This window comes from Nelumbo lutea, chromosome 1 (assembly GCF_056320005.1).
Source record: "Nelumbo lutea isolate HS-2025 chromosome 1, American lotus-T2T, whole genome shotgun sequence".
Lineage (NCBI taxonomy): Eukaryota > Viridiplantae > Streptophyta > Magnoliopsida > Proteales > Nelumbonaceae > Nelumbo > Nelumbo lutea.
Genome location: NC_142684.1, coordinates 127,492,997 through 127,518,645, shown reverse-complemented (window position 1 = coordinate 127,518,645; position 25,649 = coordinate 127,492,997). Strand labels below are relative to the sequence as shown.

The 25,649-nt window shown below is 39.4% G+C and overlaps 1 protein-coding gene across 3 annotated transcripts in view; it reads right to left on the bottom strand.

Annotated features, from left to right (window-relative positions):
• APC6 (anaphase promoting complex 6) overlaps positions 1-25,649 on the bottom strand; it is a 76,225-nt gene that overhangs the window by 35,663 nt on the left and 14,913 nt on the right. For all 3 annotated transcript variants that reach the window (XR_016094916.1, XR_016094920.1, XM_088941295.1), the window contains exons 3-10: positions 19,108-19,181; positions 18,842-18,881; positions 18,371-18,416; positions 17,974-18,053; positions 17,608-17,789; positions 17,372-17,497; positions 3,055-3,129; positions 1,889-2,014 (exon numbers count right to left, since the gene is read on the bottom strand). Coding sequence is in view for 1 of the 3 variants with exons in the window: in XM_088941295.1 (XP_088797421.1) it covers positions 1,889-2,014; positions 3,055-3,129; positions 17,372-17,497; positions 17,608-17,789; positions 17,974-18,053; positions 18,371-18,416; positions 18,842-18,881; positions 19,108-19,181 (749 nt within the window). In the remaining 2 variants the exon portion in view is untranslated. The remainder of the gene's footprint in view (positions 1-1,888; positions 2,015-3,054; positions 3,130-17,371; positions 17,498-17,607; positions 17,790-17,973; positions 18,054-18,370; positions 18,417-18,841; positions 18,882-19,107; positions 19,182-25,649) is intronic.

The following is a 25,649-nucleotide window of genomic DNA, read 5'->3' as shown; positions in this document are numbered from 1 at the left end:
GAAGGTGCCAAAATGGGTTGACTCCTCAAAACCCAAGCTCCCAATGCTTGAAGTCCCTAGTTGGGGCCGAGTTATAGCTCAAACAAGAGAGAAAGAACCAAAAAGACCACCTACAGAAACAGCCCCCTTCTCTTTTATAAGACTCACTAGCTTGCTGGACAAGCCAACTAAAATATTTACAACATAAACCCCTAGAATGTTTTCTTTCACAAACAACTCCATAAGAACAAAACTAACTTCAAACAACCCCCCCAAAAAAAGATAACTTTTGTTACAAAAATACCCAAGAGACCAAAACCCAACAGATGTGCACCCAACTGCCCCTGACCAGAATCTGAATTATAAAACGACGAAAATACCCTTGGACTCAAACTGTCAACAAAGCTACCCAAAAACAACAATTTGGGATCCTACTACAAAAAAACACATGCAAAGCATAATATATTCATTTTTTATTTCTTTTTTTGGCCTCATCATGATCTTATAATGTTAATTGCCTTTTAAGAAGATATTTTACTAGGACGAATGAATGAACAACATTACCAAATAGAGGGTTCTCAGAGCTTCGGTGAGCGAGCGAATTTAAGACCCTAACATGGATTTTCTTGGGCTTGCCTCAAGGGGCTTGGTCAGGAGTTCGGAGGCAGAGCCCCCAGCCCAGCCATTAGGTTCAAAAAAGAACAAAAGGCAAAAAATTTTAAAAGGTGCACACCTGGGCAGCTGGGCTGTAGCACAAGAAGCATCAGGCAAACGCCTAGACACACTAGGCGTGTGCTTTTGAAAGTACTGTGCGTAGGACCTAGGCAAGGCGCATACCTTAAAATGCGCCTTGGCTGAGTGCCTAGGTGCGCTTTTTAAATCACTGCTCACAACAGATCTGAAAGTTCTAGGACCATCCACCTATCAACCATCAATATGGAGCTTAATTCATAGTCATTTCTTTTATATAGCGGGCCTGCATCAGCTCGTCTGCAGGTTTTTTATTTATGCAATGATAGTATACTTATCTCAGACATATCAAAAAAATGATTCCTAAGTCTCAAATGAATTCAATCATTACATATGTTACTTGTTCTCAAATTAACTCATCATCACTGAAGCCTTATCCCAGCTAGGGGTGAAAAACCGAAAAACCGAACCAACCAAAACCGAACTGAAAAATCGGTTAACCAAACCGGTCGGTTTGGTGCTTTTAAAAAAACAAAGGTACCGGTTCGGTTTCGGTTAACCAATATAGAAAAATGGCGGTTAACCGAACTGACCGATATACATATATTTTATATATTTATGTATATTATATATTTTTATGTATTTTTATATATTTTTTTATATTTTTTATATATTATAAATTAATAAATATGCATTAGATATAAATATATAATTATAATTTTTTATTATATATTTATATATTTTTATAATATATATTATAAAAATTTAAAAACCGACAAACCGAACCGACGGTTAACCGATAGGTCTCGGTTACCGGTTTTCCAAAAACCGGTACTACCGGTTCGGTTACAAAATATGCCCCAACAGAACCGTGAGCACCCCTAATCCCAGCTATATGGTGTCATTTACATGAATCCTGTTTTGCCATTCCATTCTGTTTAATGCCATATCAATTGTTAAATTACCGGCACTAGGCTCATTTCTTACTACTTCAACCCATTTCCTTTTTAGTCTACCCCTAGCCTTTCTAGCCCCTTCAACTTGAAAATATGCTTTCGTTTCTTTTTTGCCACAAGCAGTTATATAATGACATTAACAAAATATACATGGATTTTTTATCAGCAAGAAAATAAATGAGCTCTGATTATGTAGTGATACTAATAAAATATACATCTTCAATATGCATCACTCAAAAATGAGTTCTAACCCAACAAATTACCCAGGAAACAAACGAGCACCAGTACGATAAGCAAACATTGCCTGATCACCCTCTTCTTGAGCAGCATAAGCATTTCCATAACCTATCCATGCAGGTGCAAATGTTCCATCCAGCTGTGTAGCCTTGCTGCAGAAGCAAAAGTTGAGCCAAAACTTTAGTTCTTAAGCACCAACTTGTATAACTTCAGAGATGGACCTACGAAAACAGAAACTTGAAGAATACATAGATTTTGAAGAATAATCAAGTTATAAATAAAATGTTTTGTTTTTCAAATCATCTAGTAATGAGATCAAGAGCAGAAGGAACATCAATCTCAGGATACAAGGTCCATTTGAAGTTCCTTTTTCGTTCTTACCTTTTTTTTCTTGTTCAGTAACTAGATAAAAGCACTTACTAATAAGAAAGACTAGAATGGAGGGCTAATCCCCAACTTTGTAATTTCTATCCCTTTCTTTGGAAAAGGGCCAGCTAGATCATCAGCAGATCTCCAAATACAGCAGAACAAAATGTTCACATGAACTGTCAAAGAACTAGCCTCTCTGACACAATGTTAATATATCCAAGGTAATCAATCTTGCCCATCCAAAATACCTCTCAACATCCACCACAGAGTAAGGCAGTAAGCTACAGCATATATCAGCCTTAGACCCTTTAGTAGATACAAATAGTTACTCTCTAGATGAATATTGTCCCCTCCAGTCCTGAGTAGACCTGAAGGGTCTTCCTTTATAACTCCTAAATATTCCTCTAATGTATGATAACCCTAGATTTCCCATCAAAAAAATCACCAAAGTTCATCTTGGTAGGAAATAAGGAAGGGGAACTCAGGACTGAACAGGGACTCTGTAAGACAATGAGGAAGAAAAAGTGATGAGTCCACTCTGTAACAATGCTATCAGCATTGAAATCTCTAAACTCATCCAAAGTACACATCCAGTTGGCCACCAAATGGTGATGAGATCTATTAGCACCTCACTTCCTTACTTTTTCCACGGAAGACTCTAGCATCCCTTTTTTTCGCAGATCAACCAAATAACGCAAGAATATGCATAGTCATGTAAAAACAACCAAATAACAAAAGATTTCGAGTACAAAAGGTACATCTAGAATGAAAATACAAAAATATGGTCTAATCCAATTCATCCTGGTAGAATCTTGACTATTACCTGAAATATCGTCGTGATTGGTCATATTTCTTGATACAATAATAGTAGCAACCAACAGCAAACCATGACAAAGCTCTAAAACAAAGAGAATGACAAGAATTAATCAAAAGACAGCTTCATAGTGCTGAGATGGCTACACAAATTAGAAGTCAAAAAGTCAGTAAAACAATATAGCACCACTTATCACTGTAATTTAAATATCACCAACTCAACCAAATGCTGCAACTGATGTTTTATAGAGAGCCAAATTTAATCTCTATGTTCAGTATCTTTGGAACATTGGCAACCAGTTGAGATTTGGTGCCAAGGCTGCTCAGTGATTTTTCAAAGAAGGTAAAGTAAAATTTCATTAATAAGCAAAAAGAAAGCCCCTGTACAACAAGAGGCTGTACAATGGGAATGTACAAACATACATCTCTGAACCCTATACCATCACCCCCTTACTATTGGCAAAATGATTTTTTAATACAAAAAAAGACTTGTAACCTTTTCCTATAAATTCTGTGTACTGCCACCCAAGAATACAATTTTCCTATATCTTTAAATATACTGACTCAATTGAACTATCTTCCTGACATAGTTGTCAAGGCGACGCCTAGGCAACTAGGTGCATTTCAAAGAGCGCCTCGCCCAAATGCCATATATTTTGCGCACTAGACGCCCACCCAGAGACTTAAGCGGGCACCTACATGCATCTAAAAAAATTTTTTTTTAAATTTATTAATTTGATATTTCACTGGTTGTTGTATTCTTTTAAAATAAACCTGTTACATTGTGTCATTTTAGTATTAAGAGAACTATACATTGTATCATTTTAGTATAAAGAGAACTATACATTGTATCATTTTATTATCGCTATTTTCTTTTCTGAACCCTTGTATCACAAGGGTTTTGGTTCGACTGACGAGGGAGGAAAACTGAACAGGCAAACACTGCAAGCTCGAGTAGCCCAGCTCCATCACACCTTAGTTCGAGCAGGAAAGTTGATAACTTCAGTTCTTCTTCGAAAAAACAGGGGCTTTCCAGTCCTCCTTTTCTTTTTTTTTTCGAAAAAACAGGGGCTCCGCCCCTATACTCCTCAGTCCTCCCTTTCTCCACTTCTTCTTCTTCCTCTCTCAGTCGTCAGTCTGCCCCATGAGGCCTTTTTTTTGTTTTTGTTTTTATTTTTGAAAAAAACAGGGGCTCTGCCCTACCCAATCAGTATTTCAGTCATGATTCAGACTTGAATCATCTCAGTTTTTAACAGCCTAAGCTGTCGAACCTATTCTTCTTCAATTCTTCTCTAATCTCTTCTTTAATTCTTCTTCTTCTCATTCAAATTTTTTTATATCATTAAAATATATGATTATATGGCTGCTTTTTTTTATATGGATGAACTACATGGCTGAAACTTGATTCAGTGATTATATGGCTGAATTGGATTCTCTTCTTCAAAAGTTTTTTTATGGCTGAATTACATGTCTGAAACTTGATTCACTGATTATATATATAGTTGGTTTAGACTCCTTTTTATTGATAATATTTTAGATTTTTAGATTTTTATATGAAATTTATACTCATTTTAATGATTTATAGTGTTAATAGTTAGTGTACATGATTGCTAGTTAGCACACAAAACCAATAAAATGACTTAGAAAAGCATATATAAAGTAAAAACTCAATAAGACAAACATTTTAAAATTCCAACACCTAGGTGCCTGGGCACCCTGTGGTCGCCTAGCCTCACCTAGGCGCCTTGAAAACTATGCTTCCTAATAAAGACAATTGTTCCTCTCTTGCTGTATCATCCACTAACTGCTGCTGGAACTGTGTGTTCAGTAGTCGTATGAGACTACTAACAGCCCAAGCTGTGGTGTATAACAACAGGAAATTAAGAGGATGGGAGGAGAGAATGATAGAAAGAGAAAAGAAGAGAAGAAGATTTCGAAGGAAGGATTTTAGAAAAGAAGAGGATGCTTAATCTTCCACCCCCCTCTTTCTATTTATATTAATTCTGAAGTAAGGATAAGACTGCTTACATGGCAAAATTAAACTCCTAATAAAAGGCTAACAACTAATTGTGGACTGACACTTAAATAACTAGTAGCTGTATACGAGTACAATAGAAGAGGTGGGGACCACATAGTAGTTGTATACGAGTACAATAGAAAGAGGCCGGGACCACATCAATGGTTTCTACACTCCCCCTCAAGTTGGGAATAGATGTTTGTCATTCCCAACTTGCATAGATCTGCTTCTAACTTCTTCTTTGAAACTGCCTCGGTGAGAAGATCAACAAGCTGCATGTTGGAGCTGAAATATAGAAGACAGACTTCTTGAGATGCAACCCTTTCCCTAATAAAATGTCGATCGACTTCAATGTGCTTGGTTCTGTCATGTTGTACCGGGTTATGAGCTATATTAATAGTAGCCTGATTATCACAGTACAACATTAGAGGTATCTCATAGTTAATACCCAATTCATCAAACAGTGATTTCAACCATAGTATTTCAGCCACACCATTTTCCATAGACCGTCATTCAGCTTCGGCACTGGAACGAGAAACAACATTTTGTTTCTTACTCCTCCAAGAAACAAGGTTACCTCCTACAAAGGCACAATATCCAGAGGTAGACCTTCTATCATCAGCACAACCGGCCCAATCTGCATCTATGTAAACTTCTATCTTCATGTGATTATTATCCTTAAATACTACACCTGTACCTGGACACCTCTTTAAATATGCCAATATCCTCTCAACAGCAAGTAGGTGGGTAGTTCTGGGAAAGTGCATATACTGACTGACAACACTGACTGCATAGTTGATGCTTGGTCGTGTAAGACAAAGATACAGTAATTTACCAACTAATCTTTGGAACATATATTTATCTTCAAGAGGCTCTCCACCTTCTGCACTAATCTTGTGATTCTGTTCAATAGGTGTACCAGTTGGCTTAACACCCAACTTTCCTGTTTCTTTTAACAAATCAAGGACATACTTCCTTTGAGAAACAAAGATTCCATGCTTGGACTGAGCTACCTCAATACCCAAGAAATATCGTAGCTCTCCCAAGTCCTTTACCTCAAATTCTTGATGGAGAAGTTTCTTAAGAGACTCAATTTCGTTGTTATCACACCCTATTACTACAATGTCATCCACATATATAGCAAGTAGAGTCAAGGAAGTATTCACTTTCTTAATCAACAAAGTGTGATCAGATTGAGCCTACACATAGCCAAACTTCAAGGGCTTGTCTAAATCTATCAAACCAAGCTCTGGGGGACTGTTTTAGTCCATACAAAGCTTTATTCAACCGACAAACCTTCTTACCTGTTTCTGTACTATAAAAACCAGGCGGTAACTGCATGTACACTTATTGCAAGTCTCCATTGAGGAAGGCATTTTTAACACCCATTTGGAACAAGAGCCAAGAATAACTGGCTACAAGAGATAATAACATTCCGATAGTGGTCATTTTTGCTACTGGTGCAAAAGTCTTCAAGTAATCTATACTATAAGTTTGAGTAAATCCCTTTGCAACTAACCGGGCCTTATACCTTTCAATGGAACCATCAACATTATGTTTCACAGTAAACACCCATCTGCATCCAACTAGTTTCTTCCCTTTGGGTCGATTAACTAGCTCCCAGGTATTGCTTCCCAAAAGGGCATCCATTTCTACCTTCATTGCATCTTTCCACTCGGTCAGGGCTTCTTGTACTGTTCTGGGAATGGGAATATCAGCAATGGATGTAAGAAAGGACTTGTAAGAGGGAGGCAGGTGATCATAGGACAAGAATTGTGAGATACAGTGGGTTGTGGACGAGGTGCAACGGTGTTTGCCTTTACGGACTGCAATGGGAAGGTCAAGGTCATTCATTGGAAGTGAGGGCTCAGAAGATGGAGAAGGCTCAACAGCAGAAGGCTCATCTGTAATGGGAGCTGGAAGAGATGTAGTACCTGGATCTGGATCTTCAGAAGGAATTGGGGTTGGCCTGGACTGCTGATGACTGAAATCAACCTGCCTCCATCGTCTATGATAAACTCTCAAATCTCGACATTTTTGACAACCCTCCCCATTACACCCCTCTTCACTCAATGGAACAAGTAAAGGGACTTCTGATGTATTAACCCCAACCGTACTACTCTCCCCCTGAGAAGAAACCTTAGAGTAAAAAGGTACATCCTCAAAGAAAGTAACATCCATGGATACAAATCTCTTTCCTGAAGCAGGTTCGTAGCAACAGTATCCCTTTTGAGTTTGTGCATAACCAAGGAAAATACACTTTGAGGCTTTAGGGTCGAATTTGGAACAATGAGGGCCAAGAGTTTGCACGAAGCAAGTACAACCAAAGGTTTTAAGAGAGACAGAAAACAACTCTTTATCAGGATATAAAAGAGTGAATGGGAGTTCATGTCAAGAACCCGTGAAGGAATTCGGTTGATGAGATACACAGCTGTGAGAATGGCATCTCCCGAAAAATGTATAGGCACATTGGAGTTGAATATGATACTTCTAGCTACTTCCAATATGTGCCTATTCTTTCTCTCAGCCACCCCATTCTACCGAGGGGTATGAGGGCAGGTACTCTGATGGATAATCCCATGGTCAAGAAAATAAGAGGCTAGTGATGTTTTAAAGTATTCTCTCACATTATCAGATCTGAAAATTTTGATTTTTACCCCAAACTGGGTTAAAACCATCTTATGAAAGGTTTGGGTTAGGGTAGGGACCTCATCTTGAGAACGCATCAAGTAGACCCAAGAAAACCGGGTGTAGTCATCAACAAATAGCAAGAAGTATTTGTACCCCCTCATAGCAGTGATGTGATATGGTTCCCGAACATCGGTATGCACAATGTCAGAAGGAACACTACTTCTCTTATTATTTAATTAATAGGTTGTTCTACAATGCTTTGCAAGCTCACAACTTTCACTCTTTAAATTGGACATCTGGATATATTCAAATAAACTAGGAAACAAGCTTTTCAAAGACCTAAAGGATAAATGACCCAATCGGTTATGCCAAAGCATGACTTGACCAATAGACTGAGAAACAAAAGACCCTCTAACTTCACTACCGTCCCACTGTGAACTTTCTCCAAGTAGATAGATTCCATTTGTCTCACGGCCAGTCCCAATCACCTTCCTTGTCTCCAAGTCCTGAAAAACACATCGATCAAGAAAAAAGGCTACTGAGCAATTCTGGTTTTTAGTAGTAATGCTAACTGAAAGTAAATTGGTGCTAAGTTTGGGAACATGCAGAACGGAAGACAGGGAAATGGCACTAGACAACTTGATGTCTCCCTTGCCAGAAATTGGAACAAGTGATCCATCAGCAATAGACACCTTGTCTTTACCAAAGGATAAGTGATAGGTAGTAAATAGTGAAGGCAAACCAGTCATATGATCGAATGCACCTAAGTCTATTACCCAACAATGTTCAGTGTTACCTGGAGTTAAAGCATGATAAGCTGAGGCTCGTATACCTGAATGAGCAAGTGTTGAGGTGGGAGGAATTGATGTTGTGACTGGCTGAGATAATGATGCTGAATTACCAACCTTCTTTTCCAACTGAGTCAAGGCAGCTCGAATAGCAACTAGAGTGCCTAGTGGTGCTGCTCTTGTGCCTAATAAGGTTGCACAATCAATAGTAACAGTTGTATTAGCATTCCCCTTTTTGTTCCTGAGTTTTGCGGGAACTAGATGAGGATGTAGCTTCCAACAGGTTTCTTTGGTATGCTTAAGTTTCTTGCAATGTTCACATATTAGGTCCTTCTTGTCTTCCTTCTTCATATTCTCTCCTTGCTTAAGGTTATTCACCTTACATTTTAACTCATAGGCCCTGGAAACATTGAAGGGTTGGGAGTAGGTTTCTTTCATGATATCCCAAATTTCCTTTAGCTGTTTTTGCCCATAAATAATTTCGGCTGATATGTGCTTGCGTAGAGTTACACAACCATGTCATAACCAAATAATTCTCCTGAACCCATTTGGTATATATTTGGTCCTCCTTGGTTGGTTCCTTGACATCTCCCAGTAAATAACTTAGCTTTCCTCTACCCCAATAGCCATCATGGCTGATTGGGCCCACTCTAGGTAGTTTAACCCATCAAATTTTACAGTGGTAATCTGAAAATTGTTCTCAGGTATGCTACCAGCACCACCAGCCCCTAAATAGTTTTCCCCTTAGCCCTTAAACTCCATTCTTTGTCAAGAAAAGATTAACAAATGCCTTTTGTATCACCGAGACTAGGTAATTACACCCAGAAGTTGCTATCAGCCGAACCTACTTTATCCTTCTAGGTCGGAAATCCACCCAAAAAAGATAACCTTCCAAATACAACTTAGAGTGCAGGGTTGAGAGTGCAAGGCTGAAACTAACTGCAGCCCTAGAATTGGCGACAGTCAAGAAACTAGAATCTTGAACCTAGAACCAATCAAAAGTCAAGAAACAAGCCAAGAACACAACCAATTCAGCCACACCTCTTAAAGTAACCAGAAAACTATTCTTTTAAGGTATCAAGAACAGTTCAGGAGGAAAAAACTTTCAGTCGAACCTTTGAAATAACCAGAAAAGGTAATCCTTTTAATAGACAAGATTGACTTACTTTAGCAAAACTCTGGCCACAACCTTCAAAGATAAGTCTGAACCCTAATCTTGAGGGTTCTTCCTTCTAACTTTCTGGCCACAACCTTCAAAAACAAGTCTGAACCCTAATCTTGAGGGTTCTTCCTTCTGACTCTTCCTAATTGTTGGTCATCCTTTGATGCTTCACCAACAATCTCCAAGATCAGCCGATGATCCTTTTTGTTGGAAATTTTCCAACCCTAGGAAATTCTAGTAAAAGATCAAGACTGTAATCAGTCTTGAATCCTAACAGGTTTTAGGTTTACAAAACAGAAGAAAAATGAGAGAAAGGAGAAGGAATAGAAGAGAAACAGGAGAACACAAGGGGTTGAAAGGAGGGACAGATTCTAATAGATCAGTCGCCGCCACTCTCTTATTATTTATAGGTTATCTTCAGTACATAATGGAAATGACACATCTGCCCTTGGTACTTACATGATAAATAAGTAAATAAAACTGAAATAAATAACAACTGAATTAATAAACTGACTCAAAACTGACACTACTATAACTGAAACAAATAACTACACATGTCCTACGAACACAGTGGGGACCACTGTAGTGGGGACCACTGCAGTGGGGCCCACATTAGTGTTCTCTACACTCCCCCTCAAGTTGGGAGTAGATATCTATCATTCCCAACTTGGATAGGTCTATCTCTAACTTCTTCCTTGGTACAGCCTTGGTGAGGATATACGTGAGTTGCATATTAGATGTGATGTACAAAAGACACTTCTTGTGATGTGACCCTCTCTCGCACAAAATGTCGATCAACTTCAATATGTTTAGTTCTGTCATGCTGCACTGGGTTGTGGGTTATACTAATAGTTGCCTGATTATCACAATACAGCATTAAGGGCTTTTCATAGTCAATACCCAACTCTTCAAGTAGTGATCTCAGCCATAAGATTTCAGCCACTCCGTTAGCCATTGACCTGTACTCCGCTTCAGCACTAGAGCGGAAAACAACACTCTGCTTCTTACTCCTACAAGAGACAAGGTTCCCAAAACGGCACAATATCCAGAGGTAGACCTTCTGTCATCAACACTCCCAACTCAATCGGCATCTATATAGACTTCCACCCTCATGTGATTATTGTTCTTGAGCAGTATACCTCTACCCGGGCATCTCTTCATGTATGCTAATATTCTCTTTGTCGTAAGAAGATGAGAAGTTCTAGGGGAGTGCATGTACTGGCTAACAACACTAACTGCATATCTGATATCTGGTCGGGTGAGGCAGAGATATAGGAGCTTTCCAACCAACCGTTAGAACATAACTTTGTCTTCAAGAGGCTCCCCACCCTCTACACTAATCTTATGATTTTGTTCGATGGGTTTATCAGCCGACTTAACACCCAACTTTCCAGTTTCCACCAACAAATCTAGAATATATTTTCTCTAAAAGATAAAAATCCCCTGCTTGGATCTAGCAACCTCAATCCCAAAAAGTACCGTAGTGCACCAAGATCTTTCACCTCAAACTCTTGATGAATGAGCTGTTTGAGGGACTCAATCTCATGGCTGGCATTTCCTATCACCACAATATCATCAACATATACTGCAAGTAGTGTCAGAGAGGACTCCACCCTCTTGATGAATAGTGTATGATCTGACTGGGCCTGTACATAGCCAAACTTTCCAAGGGCTAATCTAAACCTATCAAACCAGGCTCTAGGTGAATTCTTCAAACCATACAATGTCTTGTTTAGTCAGCAAACCTTCTTACCTGTCTCTGTATCATAGAATCCAAAAGGCAACTGCATGTAGACCTCTTCCTATAAGTCTCCAATCAGAAAGGCATTTTTAACATCCAATTGAAACAAGGGCCAAGAATGATTTGCTGCAAGGGATAACAAAACTCGGATTGTGGTCATCTTGGCTACTGGGGCAAAGGTCTCCAAGTAGTCTAAAACATAAGTCTGAGTGAACCCCTTTGCAACCAGTCGGACTTTGTACTTTTCAATAGAGCCATCAGCATTATGCTTCACAGTGAACACCCATCTGCATCCCACTGGTTTCTTTCCTTTTGGTGGGTCAACCAGTGCCCAAGTATTATTCTTCAACAGGGCATCCAAATCGACTTGCATTGCATCTTTCCATTCTGGAACTAATAAGGCTTCTTGCATTGTTCTTGGGATAGAGACATCAGCAATGGAAAGATAGGACCAGTAAGATGGAGATAGACGATCATAGGATAAGAACTGTGAGATGTTGTGAGCTGTAGAAGTGGTGCAATGTCGCTTCCCTTTGCGAATGGCAATAGGGAGATCAAGGTCATCCACAAAAGGGGAAGTGGCAACAGTGGGGGGTGTCTCAGTAGGCTTTGGATCTGGAGCCGTAGAAGGAACTGGAGCTGGTCGGGACTGCCAATGACTAGGATCAACCTGCCTGCATCGCTTGTGATAGACTCTCAACTCCGGCTCCCTCTGACCACCCTCACCACTACAGCCTTCATTACCCAGTGGAATAGGTAAAGGAACAACCCCACTCAAGCCAGCCCCACTTCCACTCTCATTGCTCTCCCCTTGAGGAAAGAAACTCAAAACAGCCCCACTCTCACTACTCTCCCCCTGAGGCAAGAAACTCAAAACAGCCTCACTCTCACTACTCTCCCCCTAAGGAGAAACCCTAGGATAATAGGGTGTCTCCTCAAAGAAGGTGACATCCATGGAGACCAACATTTTCCCTGAAATCGGATCATAGCAGCAATAACCCTTTTGAGTTTGTGCATAACCGAGGAAAATGCATTTGGAGGCCTTAGGTTCAAACTTGGAATGATGAGGCCCGAGAAGCTGAACGAAACAAGTACAATCAAAGGTTTTAAGGGGAACAATGAACAACTCCTCGTCTGGGTATAGAAGGGAAAAAGGGATTTTCATATCAAGAACCCGGGAAGGAACTCAATTAATGAGATAAACTGCCGTGAGGATAGCATCACCCCAGAAGCGAATAGGTACATTGGAGGTAAACATAATGCTTCTAGCCACCTCCAAGATATGCCTATTCTTCCTTTCGGCAACGCCGTTCTGCTGTGGTGTATAAGGGCAAGTGTTCTGGTGAATAACTCCATGGCTAAGAAGGTAGGAGGTCAATGGCTGAGCAAAGTATTCCTTTGCATTATCAGATCTAAGGACTTTGATTTTGGCCCCAAACTGAGTGAGAATCATCTGATGGAAGTTTTGGGTTAGAGCAGGAACCTCATCCCGAGAACGCATAAGATAGACCCAAGAAAAGCGGGTATGGTCATCAACAAACAGTAGAAAATATCAGTACCCACCCATAGAAGAGATATGATATGGCCCCCAAACATCAGTATGCACAATATCAAAAGAGGAATTACTCCTTTTATTACTTAAAGAATAAGAGGTTCTACAATGTTTGGCAAACTCACAACTCTCACACCTCAACTTTGATAACTCAACAGACTCGAATAAAGCAGGAAACAGACTCTTCAAAGACTTAAAAGACAAATGACCTAATCGGTTATGCTTTGGCATAACCGAACTCATAGACTGGGAAACAAAAGACTTCTTATCCATTGACTCCTCCCGACGAAAACTCTCTCCAAGCAGATAGATCCCATTCGTCTCACGGCCAATCCCAATCACCTTCCTCGTCTCCAAATCTTGAAAAACACATCGGTCAGGGAAAAAGGTTACTGAACAGTTCATGTGTTTGGTAATACTACTAACTGAAAACAGGTTAGTATCAAGCTTAGGAACATGCAAGACAGAAGATAAAGAGATAGTATCCAAGAGCTTGATGTCCCCCTTGCCCGAAATGGGAACAAGAGAACCATCAGCAATGGATACTCTATCTCGGCCAGAGGACAAGTGATAAGAGGTGAACAATGATGGCAAGCTAGTCATATGGTCGGATGCACCTAAATCTATTACCCAGCAGTGGTCAGTATTACCTGGAGCTGAAGCATGGTAAGCTGAGGCTCGAGTACCTGAATGTGCAAATGCAGATGTGGCAGGTGCTGATGGTGACTGAGATGGCTGAGCTGAACTCCCAACTTCTTTTTCCAATTGTATGAGGGCAGCCCAAACAGCAGCTAAAGTCTCTAGGGATGTGCCTGATGAGGATACTGAATCAGTGTTCACGGCCACATGAGCATTACCCTTCTTATTTCTCAGTTTTACTAAGACCAAGTAAGGATGTAACTTCCAACAAGTATCTTTTGTGTGCTTGGGTTTCTTGCAATGTTCACATACCAGATCCCGTTTATCTTCCTTCTTCCGGTCCCTTTCTGGATCACCCCCTGGCTTAGGTTTAATAGCTGTTAAGGCTGGGAAAGGGGGCTGAGGCTGCATTATGACTTTCCTCCCGGTCTCTTCACTATGCACCAGGGAGTATGTTTGAGAAAGGGCCACACTATCTCTTGTCAATATCTGTTGTCGCACAACGTCATATTCTGGATTCAAACCAGCCAGAAACTCAAATACCCTATTCGTCTCGACTTGCTTTCTATGAGTCTGTGCATCTTTGGGACTCTCCCACTCAAGGGTCTCTAGATGGTCAATCTCATGCCACAAGAATTTCAAGGTAGAGAAGTAGACCGAAACTGGCTTCTCTCCTTGTTTAAGGTTGTTCACCTCACACTTCAGTTCATAGGCTCTAGCAACATTAAGGGGTTGGGAATAGGTTTCTTTCACAGCATCCCATATCTCTTTGGCTGTCTTTTCCCACAAGTAATTTCGGCCGATATGTGGCTGCATAGAATTACACAGCCATGCTATAACCAAATAGTCCTCTTGAACCCACTTTGTGTATGTTGGGTCCTCCTTGGAAGGTTCTTTCACATCTCCCAAGAGGTAATCCAGTTTTCCCCTTCCTCCAATAGCCATCATGGTTGATTGAGCCCACTCCAAGTAATTTGACCCATCAAATCTCATAGTTGTAATCTGAAACCCGGTTTCAGATACACTACCATAATTGTTGTTTCCAAAACTACTTTCTCCCTGACCCTTAAACTCCATCTTTGATCAAGAATCAGTGGCTACAAACTAGTAGAGCCACTAAACCAGAAAACAGAGTAAAACAAGCAGGTCTGAAATCTGAACTGAAACCAACACAAATCGGATCTGAAATCTGATCTGATCTGAAATCTTATCTGATTCGAAATCTGATCTGAAATCAACCCAAACCTGATCTAAAATCAATCGCCTATCACAGTATATGCAAGAAATCAACTCAAATCTGATCTGAAATCAATCGGCATGCACAGTACCAGGCAGCCTGTCAATCTGAGATGCTATTTTTCTGAAATCACTATTGTGGGGCCCACTGCTGCGAGAGAAAAATTAGGGTTTCAACTGTAGGTCTGAAATAAGTGCTCAGCTGCACTCTCCAAGCAATCTGCACAAGTGGGACTTGTCGTAGGGCAATATGAAACCCTAAAAACTGATCACCTCTAAGAGGGGGGGGGGGGTTCGGCCCAACAGTCAAACCCTAGAAACAAACTTAAAAATAGTTCGGCCTCTCCTTCTAGATAGGTCCAACCTATCTCGACTGATTGCAGTCTCTGAAACTCAATAATAAAAAAAAACTTACTTATGGATTTCGATTTACTGCCTTCCAGGGTTACCTGAACCCTAACCTTCGCTGCTGCTTCCTGATTACCAGCTCTCTGCAAGTCGTGGCAAGTCTTCAACTGCTGCGAACCTCTTCTGGTAATCTCCAAGATTCAGCCACCAAATACTTCTTCATAAGCTTCCAGCCCTAGCTAGTCCTCATGTGGTCGGCTGGACTAGACACACATGAGAAGCCCTAGATAGGCTCTGATACCAACTAGAAGATCAAGACTGTAATCAGTCTTGAATCCTAATAGGTTTTAGGTTTACAAAACAGAAGAAAAATGAGAGAAAGGAGAAGGAATAGAAGAGAAACAGGAGAACACAAGGGGTTGAAAGGAGGGACAGATTCTAACAGATCTGCCGCCGCCACTCTCTTATTATTTATAGGTTATGTTCAGTACATAATGGAAAGGACACATCTGCCCTTAGTACTTACATGATAAATAAAGTAAATAAAACTGAAATAAATAACAACTGAATTAACAAACTGACTCAAAACTGACACTACTATAACTGAAACAAATAACTACACATGCTGTCCTACGAACACAGTGGGGACCACTGCAGTGGGGCCCACATCAGTGTTCTCTACAATTCTTATGCAGCCGGCCATGTCAGACTATCATAAGATTTCCTAGGTTGGCTCTAATACCATGTAGTCATATGAGACTACTAACAGCCCAAGCTGTGGTGTATAATCAACAAGAAATTAAGACGATGAGAGGAGAGAATGAGAGGAGAAAGAGAAAAGAAGAGAAGAAGATTTCGAAGGAAGGATTTCAGAAAAGAAGAGAATGCTTAATCTGCCGCCCCCCTCTTTCTATTTATATTAATTCTGAAGTAAGGATAAGACTGCTTACATGGCAAAATTAAAATCCTCACAAAAGACTAACTAATTGTGGACTGACACTTAAATAACTAGTAGTTGTATACGAGTACAATAGAAAGAGGTGGGGACCACATCAGTGGTTTCTATGTGTTCCATCAAATTCTTCCTCTTTTGCTCAAACCTTCCAATCTCACCCCTTTAATAATTCCTCAATTGAGTTAATATTGCATCAATCGGAAAGACACACTTCTTTAAGTTTTTCACTCTGATCATGAAACTTAACAACTACAATAAGAGGGACATCATTTACATGTACCAAGCAACTTAAAGGCAAGCAATACAGTGCACCAGCATGAGCATGGAAGTTAATTTTCTATTTTCATGTATAGACAAACAAAAAAGTATTTTCTTAAAGATCCAGTGGGAATTGGAAACTCTACAAGGGCTGAGATACTAGCTGCTGTACAAGGATTACAAATTGCCAACCAACTTGGAGTGGAGAATTTGAAAGTTGAGGGGCATTCTAAGGTGGTAGTGAATAGGTTGTTTGATTCAGATACAGTTATTCAGGGCTACATGGATCTTCTTAAAAAAATAAATAAATGGCTATGGCTTACAAGGAATATGTCAGTCAGGTTTCAGTGGGTTAGCAGATCGGCAAATGCCTTGACAGATTCTTTGGCTAAACAAGGGGCTTCTTGGGTTTCTTTGTATTGGACTACCTTATAATTGGATTCTGATAAGAATTTGGTTTGATCTCTTTCCCAAGAGGAGGTAACATCTTGTGCCTCTTTTTACAGAGATTGTACTCTTTCTTACTTTAATTAATAAAACCACCATTCAGTCATCAAAAAAGAAAGATCAAGGGGAACAAAGAAGATAAGGATTACCAAAAATGAGGAGATGGAAGTTTAAATCTAGTTTGACTAACTTACAATTTTAGGCCCATTAGAACATTCCAATTTGCTTTTATACAACATTTTAAGATGCAAACATGATTGGCCTGAATTGCAATGATAAAAGAGACAGGAACCAGTTAAAAACTGAGCCATCAACTCAAATGGCTCAAGATGCAAAATATATATATATATATATAAACTACAAACACTAACCACTCACAGCCAGATCTTACATAGTAAAATGACAACAATAACCCTAAACATAAAAAAGCACACAAAAATAAATAATAAATCAGAAAAATCAGCTGCAGCCACCAAACATTCAGAAACAAATGAATCTACAACCCACAAGTATGTTAAACAGACTATGCAAATGAAACCAAACTTATACTCACTTCTGAGGATAGTCCTTCACTAAATTGCATGCCATGAGATAAAGCTCATTTGAATGGCCAAGCTCCATCGCTGCTGCTAAATGCACCAAAGTGCATTTCAAATGGAATGGGTCTCTCTCAAGTAGTCTAAAATAAACATGGAGAGAAAAAAATATATATACATTAGTTAGAATCATACATAGTACATCAAGTACAAAATCTAGTTGCGCTCTGTTCCCAATTCCTTGCCAACTTACACAGAAGTTAAGTCAAAGCATTTCTGATATTCTCCACACTGATGATAATATTCCGCTTTGCATGCCAGCAGATCAGTGTTGTTTTTCAATGTGTTTGTAAAGGAGGGATCTGAAGAATTAATGCCACAATTTCCTTTCTCCAGTTCTGTGAATTTTGCTTCAACAACATTTTCTTTGTCGTACTAGATGATAGATAGTTGAAAAGTAAACAAAGTGTTGATTAATAGGTCATCATAATGACAACAAACTGAAAATACGGAAGAGTCTAGTGTAAACTATGAACTGATTAAAGGGGCACAAATGTCGATGGTCATTCACATTTTTTGCTTGAAAATGGATACATTTTTAAGTTGTCTGAGTTTTTACCTTCTTTATTAGACATGAATAAAATGACGAGAGCCATCCATCTTCAGGACCAAATTGCAACGATGACAGGAGACTGGTTTCTAAAATATATTAACATAAAACTAAAATATGTTAAATATTCAATCTTCCAGACAACCAAAAAAATTTGAAGGACTACATACTAAAAGAGAGCAAGTAGGTTCTGTAGAATAGACAGAATGCGTGCTCAACAATTTAAAAGACATTCCCAAGGATATGAGAGAAAATATCTAAGTTACAACTTGGAAGCAAGTACCCATGGGAAAGAAGACTTAGAAATTCCTAATTTTTACATGGACATGCTCACATGCATAAATGAATATGAAGGAAACTTAAAAAAAAAAAAAAAAAAAAAAAGTGAATTCTAAAAGCCTCTTACCTTCTTCACAAGTTAGCATGTGATTGTCAATAAGACATTCCAAAGCCTACAAAATGTTGAGAGACATAACCATTACACAAATTACAAAAAAATGAATAATTTGAAAAAAAGAAAGAATGTAAAATGCCATATTATTGGTTACATGACAAGAATAACCTAAAAATGGAAAAATAAGGGTGTGAAATGTATGGGAGAGTTGGGAGGGTTTCTTTGTATGGTGACCGTTATCTACCCAAATTCTTTTTCTTCTCTATCCCCCATGCAAAACCTCCTTTCCTGCCATATAATATATAATAATTTTCTTTTCTTATAAAATGGAAGAGCACATTTAATAAAATTCAGGTATATGTAATGGGTTTTAGGAAGTCTAGTTACAGTAAATTCATTGGCTTCAGTTTACAAACATTTTTTAAAAGATATAAATAAAGAAAAAAGATTATGTTCCTACTATTTTTTACTAAAAGTTTGTACCTCATAGCATAATGGATCAGCTTTGATTGCAGCCTTGTACCTTGAAGCACCACAAAGGAGGTGAATGTATGATCTCTTCCAACCAATATACAGTTCAGTTTAAAAGAAACAATTAAAAATGAATGCATTATTTAGAAAAAAAAATGAAAAGAAAAACAAATTTGAAAAACAAGGATGACCACATGTCTTAAACCAAAATGGTGCCACTAAATGATCATCAGACCTCAAAAGCCGATATAAATTTAGAACAAACAATAATAGCTCACCATTGCCGAGCCTGAGCACGGTTTTCTAGAGCCTCATATGCCTTTCCTCGTAGAAAGCATATTGCCGAAGTAATCTGCCACAGGATATAAGAAAGAAAGTCTCATATTTAAAACCTAGACATGGCAACAAAGTTATGAATTAATATTAACTTCATCATATGACAAAATTGTACTATGACCAAAAATTCACCTACCAAAAAAAGGGTTGTTTGCAAAAGACGATACATCCAGCACGCATAGTACAAATGTACAATGGGAATTCGTAGGAGATGATAGAAAACAGAAAATTGTACAAAAGACACCCCTACATAAATAAACAAGGAGACAGGAAGAGATAATCCCTCACAACACCATCTCCAGCCAGACCAGCAACAATTTAATTGGATGATCTTGAAACCCATGGAGAAACAGATTCATTCTGTCAATTCTTTCTTTCCTTTCTTTCTTTTTATTTATAATTTTCAGATTTTATTACAAGGATTAAATAATATGGTATGATACAAGGACAATGTGCCATGCACCCCTAGTCGGCTAGTCATACATAGACTTGCCTTTGCTGCCAACCCCAAAGATTCCAACGTTTTGACTTGCATACAATCAAAATCCAGATATTTTTCATCAAAATCATGATTAATAGAGCCCGGATCTGATACTAAATCATGATTAATAGAGCCCGGATCTGCAAAAGTTTTAGCAATCTCATCTTGATTCATGATCTCATTTTCCCCCACCACTAAAGAGTTAATCATGCACTTCCTTCTCCTTCCGTTTACAATGGTATGGAAAAATTTTGTATTTCCGTCACCTTCTTTGATCCATCTTTCTCTTTACTTTTGCTTCCAACAAATTTCCTCTCAATAAGGTCTCCCCTAGTTCTTTCCTCAAATTCCACCTCAAGTCCTTATCACCAACATCTAAAATTCCTTCCACCTCTTTGCTATATATTGCCTCTATCTGAGAAATCAACTCCACCTTCTTCTCCTCCAATCTCCCAAACTTCACCCTATTCCATTTCTTGATCTCCTTTTTCAACAATTGAAGCTTCTTAAGGAACTTCTGGCCTTCCCACATTGTAGGTGTTACCAAACTATTCCACCAAGCCTTGACTTTCTCTTTAAAATCCAAGTGAGTGAGCCACATATTTTCAAATCTGAAAGGGATTGGGCCACCATCACCAGTTCTCTCAAACAAATAAATGGACCAAAGGTCTGAGGTGACCCTAAGTAGATTTCTTTCGACTAAACTTGGTCAATGCTCTTCCCAGTCAGGTGAGACTAAAAACCTATCAAGCTTGGATAGGATTGGGGAAGTTTGAAGGTTTGACCAAGTATAACAGGATTACCCAAAAGTAATATCTCTTAACTCAAAAGCTTCAATAAAGGAGTTGAACTTTCTCATACTCAATGTGGTTCTTTGCCTACCTCTTGTTGTCTCACTCACATACCTAACTACATTAAAATCTCCCCCTAGACACCAAGGTCCATCCCAGAGACCCCTAACATCTCCAAGCTCCTCCCACAAATTCTTCCTTTCTTTATATGAGTTTGGCCCATAGACATTCGTGAGAACCCATTCAAATCCGTCTTGCACATCCTTCAACTTAATAGAAACTGAGTATTTGCCTACCGACTCTTCCAAGCATTGAATTGTTTCTTCCCTCCACATTGTTATGATACCCCCCGAGCCACCCCAAGAGGGAGCAAAGCTCCAATTAATATTAATCTCTCCCCACACACTTCTTATCAACTTCCCGAATTTTGGATTCTTGAATTAGAGCAAAATCAGGTCTCTCCTTCCTCAATACCTCGTTGACTACTACTATTTTTATGGCACTGCCTAACCCCCTTACATTCCAACTATCAATCTTCATGATCATAACAATTCTAAACCCAGCCCCCTTAAATCCTATAGACCTCCTCTCCTCCTCCCTCCCCTAGCACTGAACTCTTTATCCCTTTCCACATCACTAATGAGTTTTTCAACTTCATTTAACTTCCTTCTCCTCTTGCCCCCCTTTTCTTTGCTTGCCTCCATTTGAGATTCCTTTTCTTTGATTTTTTCCACTCTCAACCCCATTTTTTCAGCCATAACCACCACAAGATCCATAACACTGATCTTCTTGATTGCTTTCACTTTCTCCAGCCTCCTTTTCTTTCTTCCCTTTAGTTAAGACCCTTCCAACCCCCCTCCCCCCCCCCCCCCGTCATTCTCATCTTCTTGTGAATGAATCAGTTTGGTGGTTTCTTTGTCCCCCTTTGTACCCATCCCTTTATCAGTCCCTGCTCCTTCCTTGTCCTTCTGCCCCCTTCCACCCCAAGCCTCACTCACACCCTCCCCTCCTTCCTCTCCTATTATCTCTATCGCATTCTCTCCTTCTTCAGGTAGATTCATGAGCAAATCACTGCCTTGGATGGGATCTGGATATACTGTAGGATCAACATGACATAAGTTAGCATCAAAAATTAAACCAACAGTGTTATCGAAGTTACCAGAATGCTGAGAAGAAAGAATGACAAGCGTCTTAGACACAGGAGTTCTGGTGCCCTTTTCCTTTTGGAACCTCTCCAAACCCCCGACTTCAGTTCTAACTAGTTGGGAAGGCCTCGGAGGATTATTGGACTTGGCCAAACCAAAACCTGTACCCCCTCCCAAAGTAATTTCTGTAATCTCCTGGTTCTCCTGTCGAAACACCAATTTATCACTGTGCTCCTGTCTCTCATCTAGGATTAGTTCCTTACCCCCTTGGGCACCTCTAATCCCTTCTTGAATGATTGGACGATCCTTCACACCACTAATCGGTGACGGCCGTAAGACAACATCTATGTTCATAGTCGAGAGAAGTACGTCTTCAACTTGTGATTTCCCCTTATTTATTGCTACCTCCTTTTCATCAAAGAGTGAACCAATATGAAAATCATCCCCACTCTCTACACTGACCTGAACAGTATCTCCGTCGACCGAGTTTCTGCTACTAGAATCATCCTCAGAGGAGAGACCATCATCTGAGTTTTCACAATGAACCCAAAGATCCTCTATGTCGTCGTCCTCATCCTTCCAATCCGCCTTCGACCTTTCATATCAAGGATTAGGCCTATTGCAACATTTCCACTGCAACTGCGAGAGCTTCGAACCAATTCGATCGATGGGGACGATGATAGATCATAAATATTGTCCCCCATCACCCTATTAAAAGCCTCGCACGTGCTCTTTAAGTTATCATGTTGCCTAGTCATAACAAGTGGTTTGGCTTGCCAGTTTGACCCAGGATCAGCGGGTGGACCATCCTTTTTACCCCCTCCTTTAGCCATCGATCTAATTGAACGATGAAATTCAAAAACATTTAAAGAGCCCATCTTTAATGACTTAAAGCCCAACGGTCCGCCTTCTAAAGCAGAACCGACATTACATTGCTGATTTTCCATAAACTCTTGTCCTCCTGGCATCACTATGGATACGTCACCATCGTCTCCTACCTCCTTGCCTTTCTCCCATAGCATCGTTTCAACTTCCAATGCTAACCAGACTCTCCACCATCGTCCACCTGAAGAAATCTCAACGAACCTCAGAACTCTCTACGAATGAGAACCCTGAATCTTGATCTTAGTGGCTTGAAGGGAAGAAAGGTTCACTGCAATGAGCGACCCTCCACAGAGATCTATAACTTTGGAGAAAACCTCCTACTTCCAAAGATTGAATGAAATAGCCTCCTCTTCCTCCAACAGACTCATTGCAGGACGGAAACCAACTCTACAGCAAGGCCCAACCTTCCCGTGTCTGTATCTTAGCCGCAACCTCAAGAGGACGACCAACGAACCGAAATGGGCATGGTTCAAGTAGTAAGAATTTAAGCACTCATAATTTAACGGATATGGCACTAAACAGAACGGAATAAAGAAGCAGGATTCATGTAGTCGATCCTGTATAGTTGGGAAAAGGCTTAAATCATTACTTTAAGATTAAATGCATATAATAAAATCATTACAACTAAAATATCAACTACATGTATTATATAATAATCTTTTAAACCCTTAAATTTAGTCTAAATGGAGAAAGAGGTTATCTTGAAATAGTTATCATTTTAAAAACATCAATTTTGACCCTTAATATAAATACAATTATTTAAAATAGCATGTCCTTTTATAATTTCAGAAATTAAATAAAACATTTTAGTAAATTTTTATAGATTAATATTTACAATGATAAAGAATTTTTACAATAAATCATATACAAAACTTCTAACATTTCTAACATTTTTTATTTTTAATTGATTGACATTTCCACTGAAACTAGCCCTCAAAGACCAAAGGAAGAAGCGACATGGTTGGGTGTTGGAGGAGCTATGTGTAAGACTCAAGGCAATATAAGCCTCAAAGTATGAGTTATATGTATTATCCATAAACATAACAACACACACACATGATATACAACGCATGTATTTATAATTTATTATAATTTTATGTATGTTGGAGTACATTTGATTTTGTAGCAAATTTATGTATGTATATTCTTTTTAATATCAACCCTAGGTGTTTTTAAAGTTTATTTTATTTATAGAAAAAATCTTTTTATATTCATATTGTGTTCAGAAAGTTTGCCTCCCTAATGTTGTGTCTATACCACCAAGAACCAAGTGTTTTTCCTTTCATCAAATTCACGATGATCTCAGAGTCTCCGCCATGGACTATTGCAAAGGTGAAATCAATTCAGTTGTCAAATCTACTATCATCCACCAATAAAGCTAGGGAAGCAGCAGAGATAGAGACAGCAAAACAGGAATCAACTCAACAAAACTATAATGGAGCAAAGTTCTGATTGATACTGAGGCCTGGAGTCTAGTGTTCAGTTGTTATCATTGGTTAGGGGACTTAACCAATTTATTGTTGAGTTGGTCAGGTGGTCTGTCAATTGAATCAAGGGCTGAAGCTGAGGTTTTGGTTGATTGGTTGCATTTTGTTTAATACTTTGATAGAAGGGTTTGGAGTAGGTTTGGGGCAGTTGTTGGGTTGTTTGTTTCTTCTTTCGGGTGTCTTCCAGTCATCTTTAAACTAAGCATCCTCAATTATCCATATTACAATTTTGTAACCCACCACCTCCCATTAACTTTCCCCTAAGTCCTCTCTCTTGACTTGTGAAAATTCAGGCAACATCAAAACCCAATCTACAACAGATTTGCCGACAGCAGCCACCAACTTGTCTAACTTCCATTCCTTGTCTTCAAAAGATCTTCTATCCCTTTTCTTCCATAAATTCCAGCAACCATTAAAATTCCAGGACAACAATTTAATTTCAATCTCAACCTCCACTACCTTTCCTATCTTTTTCTTCAAACAACCCCTTCACTCTTCTTCTACCAAATCCTCTTCCCACTCCTCTCAGACCTCTCCCCCCTCCCCTAAGACTCTTTTCTTATTTTTCTTCTCTTTTGCACATCTAAACTGGTCAATTGCCCTTCTAACCACTCTCTCCCCTCCCACAAAAAATAAACCAAGAGATTTACCCATTTCCACATGTCAATCCACTAGCTTCTCAATTTCCACCTTTTTCTCCCCTAAACCTCCCTCTTTTGAAACCTTCTACCCCTCGAGACCCTCAAGCACCTCATCCAGTCATCCCCCTCCTTTATCCCCTCTCCCAAGACCTCCTGTTCTCTCACTTCCCCCCTTCCACCCCCATCTTCATCATTTCCTTGATAATTTGTTCTTTTTTCTGCTGTGTACTCTTTTCGGCTGCCAACAACTTCTTTCCAAATTAGGAACCTTTGTCTTTCTTTTATTTCCCCTTTCACCCTCCTCTTCAGTTCCAATTCCCTCCTCTTTCTATATCTTATTGACTTCTTCCAATGTCTTTGAAATAAATAAGGAATACGAACTCACCTCAGCATTCACACGGGCAACAATCACTAAAGATCTTGACCCAGTCACAACATTCTCCCTTCTTCATGTCATCACTGAAAAGTCCACCTGGTTAGCACTGGTGCACTACCTCTCGCCCTATCTTCAGTTTCTGTGTTCCTCGAAACTCCTCTCCAACTATCAATAACAGGTTCCAGACACTAACTGCAGTCAACGACATGATCTGGATGGAAGAGATGCCATCTTATTCTTGGTTTACACTGCAATCTTGAGCAAACACCTCCTCTTCAAGCACCGACTTACCTCCCTCAAATCTCGCAACCACCCAGACCCATTCATCCATTGAGCTCCCTCTCTCCAAACAACCAATCTGTCCTGACCTTTCTTTCCCAAAAATACCCTTACTCCTGCTACCATTTGTGTTGGTTCGCTTTTTAAACCCCATACTAATTTTCTTGAAGCAGTGGTCCCTACACCTAATTTCCTTTGTGTTAAAACTTCCTACAGCCTGTGTTTTATCTCCCCCCCCCCCCTTCTTTCACCCGAGCCTTGATCTTCTATCATCTTAAAATTCTCCTCCACGTGGACATCTCCTGCCCGTCCACTTAAACTCAAGTTCTCCACGTGGACATCTTCCTCTGTATCCTCCTCTACCCTGCTACCTGAGGCCTCTATGCCTCTATCTCCCCC